A 7,748-nucleotide genomic window follows, 5' to 3' on the forward strand; every position below is an offset into this window, starting at 1 on the left:
GAGGGAGGGAAGGAGGGAGTGACAACCAGACAAATGCTATCTATGGTGCGCTGGCTTACAGCCACGCAAAAAAACATTTGATTGAAACTAAAGTCTAATATATGAACACAATGCGGGACAAGCTTTGTTTATGGTACATCAGAGGTCGTGGTCTTAAGAAATCAAGCAATCCTATTGGTTATTATTCTCCGCGTGATTGACAGGTGGGAAAGGTCTACTGGGCAGTCATGCAGAGGGGGTGACTTAAGGTGGGTGACATAACTCCTCCGGCTCGATCCAGAGTGCAACTCAGCCCGATGTACGCTGGGAGTTCTCTCGGTGTGTGTGTGTGTGTGTGTGTGTGTGTGTGTGTGTGTGTGCATGTGTTTGTGTGCGTGTGTGTGATACTGTAGCAGTAGGACCAGTCCACTCCAGTGGATTCTTACTCAGCATCAGACTGTTTTTGTAGTCGACTCAGCTCATTCACACAGGCTGGGAGACCAAGACAGACACACAGGGGTGATAGAAATCACTGATTAACACGTCGCTTGGACAAATCCCTTTCCTCAGAGGCTATCCCGTTTCTGCTTCTTTTTTAAGTGCATGTTAATCAAGCACATGGATATTGCCGGGCTACTCCTGATTTTAAACATGAATGGCTACGCCAATTGATTTCATTGAGTGGCTGAATCTGAAGTAAAAAGAGATCAAATGCAACTACTTTTCCTGAGGATGTCCAGTAGTTTAATGATGAGGAGACAGTGCCTCCTGACACAAACAGCCAGAGTGTCTGCTGCAGTCCACTGTTTGTTTCGCAGCTCCTCCTGGCCATTGTTAGGCTCTGAACACGCGACACCTTGTTATTTCCTTCTCTTTAAAGAAGCTGCTGAGGCCGTATCACAGCTGGCCTTCAGGAGAACCTTAACCTCCGACCTGCATCACCAACACCAGTGAAACAAACAGCACCAGCCCCTGGAAACATGACAGAGAGACCCCGTATTTCCTGCTGAGTGGTCAGTTTGCCGTCTAACCGTCCGAGCCACGAGAAGGGATGAGGCACCTTGGAGCGTGCGCGAAGTAGGAGGCGTCAAGTCGAGTGCACGTCGTGTGTTTGCAGAGAGACAGGATGTGGCCCTATTGTTTTCGGGGTCATCTCCCTCTTCCTCCCAGGTCTCAAAGTGAAGGCCTGCTGTCCCCCTCTGGGCTGGACATCTTCACCGAGCACAGCTGCAGCGTGCCAAGTACTGTGTCTTCCTTGTCTGTTTCTCTCTTCTGCATCTCCACACATTTTGAGAGATGGCCTCATTCTAGATGAACAAAGCAAGGTGTGTCAGCGGGGTATCCTGAGTGAGCTAAAAGTGTTTGTGTGTGTGTGTCATACACAAAGACGAATATAGTGATACAGGAGAGTCTGTGTGATTATGAAAAACACTGGCCCTCTGTTCTTAGTAAGACTATTGATAACAGGAACGTTATCCTCACTCTGCGTTGCTCAGGTTATGATGAGTAAACAATGGCAGGGTGCAAGCCATAACGCCATAGCAACCAACCTCACCCTAGTCTGGCGACATTGCCATAAATATGTGGCCAGGAATGGTGTGTACCATTGGATAAAGGCTAGGGTTAGGAGGCGGGAGTGCACCTACTGTACTGTACAGTTACTTATTAACTCGACCTTCGGGGAAAGGACTGTGGTGCATACACCTCTTTCAAACTTTGCACTCCACTTCACACCAAAGGCAAAACAAACCGAACAAAGCAACAGTGAAATATGATCTCCAAGGAAGACAGGCTTGACTAGACCGGGTTTTGAGACAGATGCAGACCAGGACGATCAGGTAAGATCACATAAATGAGCACATTTTCTCTAGATTTTAACCTCAGCCTCGATTTGGTGTTTACCCTTTGACTTTATTTGAAGTCCTGACTGAGATCATAATGACTGACTGGCCCACACCAGCGGGTCATGTCATAATTTCAGTACACATGCAGTCCTCGGGTATGTATGCTGATGTATGGATCTATCTGTCTATGTTCTGACCTCTGATGACCGGCGGACTATGAGTAGTCTATGATACTGAATAAAAGATAATACACTCACCATGTAGATATGATACAAGGATATGTTTCTGTGCAGGACCTATAGGTTTCTGGACAATACTGCTCCTTCCAGTTATGCCCTCATGTTGGTGCCCGTTGCTATTGTGATTACAACACAGTCAAACCTTCCACCATACCTCATTTTCACCTTCGGTGTAATGATACTGATGTAAACCACTGATTGTTGGCCATGCAGGGAGTATGTGGTGAGGACCAGTCCCATTACAAAGGAGTAATGTGCTAAAGGTAAGCAATAGATACTATCAGTGGATACTGGATGCTACTATACAAGATTAATCGCTTATTTATTGTTCCTAACCTAAGATCTGCAATATGTGTATGTCTGTTCAGTTTCACTGTTGGCTCTGCTTGGAGGGAGGTCCTGTAAAAAGAACATAAGTATTGTCTCTTTGACCCTTTACAGCTGTATTATGAGACTGATGAGAATGTATGATCAACTTTTATGAAAAAAATTCAGAAAGGAATCTAAACAAGCATTCTCTCCTGAGAAGACTAAACCCCGCAGGTCCATAGCAGTAAACAACCTCGTTCTCTCGCTTATGATTATACTACACACGTCAAACAATGGCGTCTGTCAGGGAAAAATTGTTCTCAGAAATAAATAAATAAATAGGCTTGATTCTCAAATGCGTTGGCTTTGAACCTCTGCAGAGTGGTTACGTTTTACAAAAGTATTGATCAGACGGTACAACTGTTAGTGGAACACCTCTAAATATTCATTTTCAGAGGAGACAAGACGTTGGCGAAACAGGATCAAACCCCCCTGTGGAGTTGTTGTTAACCTTTAACCCCCATGCTGTCAGGATTGTCCTGCAGCATCATGCTTTGTCATCAAGCATCAAGGAGCTGGCGCCGAATACTCTAACTTCTGCTGTGTCTGCAATGACTAGGAGTTGAGAACTTCTTTGAACTAGGCTTGAAGCCCCATAGCCTGGCATTGTCAGACCAATTCGCAAATCCATGGAGAGAAACAGAATGTGAGCTAATGTGATCAGGATGGCAATGCCAGGCCCGATTTCCCAAGCAAACGGCTCAGACTTAGCAGGACCTATTGTAGTTCTGGCCATTGTTAGGGATTGTAAACACTGATCAAAGACTTGTATAAATTACCTCTCCAGACATCCAGGCTTAACTCCCCCACAATATCAAAGCAATGACAAAAGTATGCATCTGGCCCCACGGTCAAGGAAGAGGAGTGGTGGGGGGTTGCTTGCCACAGTGTGGCGCAACACAAGGGAGGTCAGCTGAAGGTTGGCTTTGTGTGGGACTTCCTGACAGACCGTGGTATGTGGAGAGGGGAAGGAGTGGTACAGGCCTGGGGAAAACATTAGAGGACACACACCTCTCTCCTGTGGTGGCCCCGGGCTGAGGAGGTGTGAGAGCGAGTAGAGGACGCTCATCAATCACCCATGGCCGATCGTCCGTTTCACATACTGTAATTAGTATTTTGTTATGCGTAAATTAACTTTATTGAAGTTAATTTAACTTTATTCAGTCAGATATCTATCTATTCATTCATTCAAGTTTATTTGAATGGGGACAGATACAGTGTACATTATTAGGTTGTGCAGCAATCTTCCAAAGAACTGCATCATAGCATGTATAACTATTGCTAATTTCCAATGCCCGTCCCTAGAAGGGCCTTTAAAATAACAAACATAAAACACGCATAAAATATGCATTATATATGCAACTGACAGCTCAGTCTACATACATACAGACATACATACATACCTGTACATACATACATACATACATATTCACAGCATACACATGCTGTATACCTACCCCCCTACCCCCTACATATGCTACACATTGCACACACACAATTATACACAGCACACATGTACACATGTATATACCCACCCCTCCTAACCCCTACACATACATCTTACTTTCTATCTATCTATCTATCTATCTATCTATCTATCTATCTATCTATCTATCTATCTATCTATCTATCTATCTATCTATCTATCTATCTATCTATCTATCTATCTATCTATCTGTCTGTGAAACGTGAATATACATATCAATAATATAGTCTACACATAATATACATAACTCTCTAGATTCTTATCTATTTAGCTCAACACACACCTACACACCTACACACACACACACACTGTTCCTTGCAGACTCCCAGGTTTCCCAGAGCTTCCATGGGGCTGGTGGTTTGTTGTTGGGCCTTCGGCTGCGCCAGGACAGGAAGAGATAAAGGCAGCCCCACTAGGAGTGTTTATAGCCAACCATACTGAGGTGAATAGCAGGAGAACAGAGAAGAAGAAGGCTCTGCAAACGATAAAGAGAGAACGACACACTAATCGGATAACAACATGACCAACACTCATAACAAACGCTTCTGCGATAAGATGAAACTCGCTTGCTAATTTACACTTAGGCTCTTGCATACAGAGTGCTTATAAATTAGATTATAAAAAAACTATGGATAGAGATTCAAAAACAGTTTGCAAATGAATCGTGATGACGAAAAGAATTAAGTTATTTTGCATCCACGTCCTATGTTTCTATTTTAAAGTGTGTATTAATGAAGTAATATTTGAAAAATCTGATTTTGAAACAGTTTACTCAGGTACCTCAGAACTATAGATCTTCGGATATGTAAACAGTTGACCTGGTACCTCAGAACTAGCTGCATCTTCTGGTATGTTCACGATTGAGACTTTGTGTGGATGGTGATCTACAGTCGACTTGTTTGTAGCTTACATGTTTCCTTTGTATTTTAAATTTGGAAACTGTAGCGCACATACTGTAGATGACATTCCATGTCAGAAACAAGGATGATGTACTCTATGATGTTCAGGAAAAATAATCATTTAAATTTTAATCATTTAAATAAATAAAAAATATTATATTTTACCATATCGCATCTTTTCATTTCGTATCTAATTTCAGTGTTCTGATCAGTCAAACAGGAGAGAGTGGATATGTAGCACCAGTCTCCTTATAGAGCCGACTGCCCATTCTGATCACCGTGTTGTAACGTGCGATTTCCACAGGACTTTGGGGACAATGGGGTCCTGGGGCCGTGGTCTGTGTCTGCTTTTGTGTTTCTGGGGAACGGTCGGTGAGAGCAGGTTTGGCGCCGTCGGCCCGTGTACGGTCAACACTACCACGGTGAGGAAGACACACTACTCCTTCTTCCTTTTCTCACTTCCAGCCAATCACACAGAGGAAGAAACTATCTGGGACATCCTGTTTGTGGCACGCTCTTCCTGTTTTGATGCTAGGCTTCTCCTCAGAGCCTGGTGGGTGATGGGATATCAAGATCTGAGGAATTATGTCACGACTGTCTCTAGACACCTGATGATCAATTTCCTGTAGTTTGATTAATGATTTATAAACCATTCGATTTATAGACCATTTTCTCTCTTCTCTGTCAGTCCTTTGATCAAATATGAACTTTTCGGCTCAACGCGTTTGATGAATTGAACTCTAAAATTAAAATCATGGTAATAAGCCTTCAGGAGGCTTCAGGGAAATTCTGCACAATCACAAAATGGAAGCTTTTATAAGCATGGCTTTTGAATAAGTCTTCATAAGTCCTGCATGGCTTTTGGAAAAGTACTGGAACTGCAAGATGACAATGTGATGGTGGCAAGTTTAATTAATCCTCTCAATCTCTCCTCAAAGGCATCGTTTGATTGCAGTCAGAGGAAGCTAGTGCACATTCCAACGGGAATATGGGACAATGCAACCACACTGGACCTCTCTCAGAATGACCTAGACCTCACTCAACCCCAGCACCTCAGCCAATTGCAAAGGCTTAACCGCCTGGTTATCCTTAATCTCACAGGCAACTACCTCCCCCTGCTGGAGAAAGGTCACCTCTTCAGGCTCCCCTCTCTACTGATCCTGGACCTCAGCAGTTGTCAGCTCACCTTCATTGAGGCAGGAGCTCTGAGAGGCTTACCCAGGTTACACAAACTCATTTTGGGGGACAACCCACTGCAAGCTCCCCTGCATGACTCCATTCAAGACCTCCATGGAAACCAACAACTTGACCCTGGTTCAGATGATTGGTCCACTGTCATCAATAGGGTGTTCTGGCCCGAGGGTTCAAAGGTCGAATCCCAGGAGGAACTCATGACGCACTCTAAAGGTGCGTGGTAATGCTCAAATGTGAGAATCGATTGAGACCCTCCATCATCTTGTGTCATTACAGTTCCATCCTTCTTGGTCTTGTTCAGGTGTAAATCAACTCTACATCCATAGACGGTTCCACAGGAAACTACTGGGAGATCTTGAGAGCACCACACCAAACCCCACCACCAAAAACGGCAAGTTCTAGTGTGGCTTATAAATGGATAAATATTTAGCTATAAATAAATGAATATGTAGCTATTTATACTGTATATATATATTGTGTGTGTGCATATAGTATAGTGGTGTGAGTGTGTATGTGTTAGTGTACTTTTATATTCTATTTTTATTATTTATCGACTTTTCTATTTTATTATTGGGGCCCCGTTAGGTGTGAATTTTAATTTCATTGTACCAGCAATGTTACAATGACAATAAAGGAAATCTTAAATCTTGAATCTTTTAGTGCTATCCTTATCTTATTGTATTCATCCTGCTTCATCACTCAGCTTTGATGTTTCTGTTATCTGTTATCACCCAACTTGAAGTGTAAAACCATGTTATCTCTGAGTTCTCTCTCTCGTGCAGACACAACGGGCGGCAGCCAGAGTCGTCCCTCACACACCTGGCAGTACCTGGTGGCCGTACTGGTCGTCGCCATCACCATCTCCATCCTCATCGCTGTCGTGGCCAAATGCCAGCTGGTGTGGAGGTACCTGGCCAGCTACAGACACACACGCCTCATGGAGGGCGACACGGTCAGTCAGTGTGACCCGGCGGGTCTGGAGGTGGGATTCTCCGTGCACCAAGGACACGCACGGAACATACACTCCGCTCCCGTTCCCCAAGGTGAGATGAGCGAGAACGAGGAAGATGACGACGGGTTCATTGAGGATAACTACATCCAGGCCAGTGAGAGGGAGAGAGCCCAGCGGGCCGCTGAGGAGCTGGTGGAGGAGGAAGAGATGGACGATATTGAATTCACCATTGGTTAAGTGGCCAAGAGCAGAGAGAAGAGTAGATGGGAGACCTCAGAGTGGTGGTCATTGTATATTTTCTGCTCTATACTCTACAATTCATTATGGGACTTAAGAAATAGATCTTTAATCACATCGGATCAGACGTCCAGATGTAATGAAAATGGACAGAACATGAACAAAGTAGTCCTTTAACCAAAATATTAAAACAAAAAAACAAACAAAAAAAGAAGGAAAATGTGTGGTGGTGCCCTATCGATTTCAAGTGTACCAGGGATTGTTATCTGTATCGTCCTAAAATACATCTTTTGATAATGGAAAATTTCATTTAAAGACTAATCAAAGATTGCTTTGTTGTTCTATATTGTATTCGCACTCCATTTGTTACCACGTAGCATACACAATAAATTCGTTTTTGAAACACAAAAAAATTGATTTTGAAATAATAAAAAAATAGGCCTACGGGATTTCCTAATTGCCTACATAACTCTATTTTCTACAAGTTTGTAGAAAGTGCCAACTTGTATGATGAACATCTGAGCTGACGTTATATAATCGTTGCCTTTT

At 43.4% G+C, this 7,748-nt stretch overlaps 1 protein-coding gene across 2 annotated transcripts; it reads left to right on the forward strand.

The window, feature by feature from the left end:
* Window positions 1–1,705: 1,705 nt before the first annotated feature.
* Window positions 1,706–7,593, forward strand: cUnh1orf210 (chromosome Un C1orf210 homolog). 2 transcript variants are annotated; one of them, XM_084436448.1, is made up of 6 exons: window positions 1,706–1,817; window positions 2,276–2,325; window positions 5,121–5,238; window positions 5,755–6,223; window positions 6,312–6,401; window positions 6,793–7,593. In XM_084436448.1, the coding sequence occupies exons 3-6, from the start codon at window positions 5,134–5,136 to the stop codon at window positions 7,197–7,199; spliced, it is 1,071 nt and encodes a 356-aa protein (XP_084292574.1). In that variant the 5' UTR covers window positions 1,706–1,817; window positions 2,276–2,325; window positions 5,121–5,133; the 3' UTR covers window positions 7,200–7,593. The 2 variants fall into 2 exon arrangements, with proteins under 2 accessions (XP_084292574.1, XP_084292573.1); XM_084436447.1 differs by lacking the exon at window positions 2,276–2,325 and having other exon boundaries at window positions 1,726–1,817.
* The last annotated feature ends 155 nt before the right edge of the window (window positions 7,594–7,748 follow it).

The sequence above is a fragment of the Borostomias antarcticus genome, assembly GCF_949987555.1.
Source record: "Borostomias antarcticus genome assembly, chromosome: 3".
Taxonomy (NCBI): Eukaryota; Metazoa; Chordata; class Actinopteri; order Stomiiformes; family Stomiidae; genus Borostomias; species Borostomias antarcticus.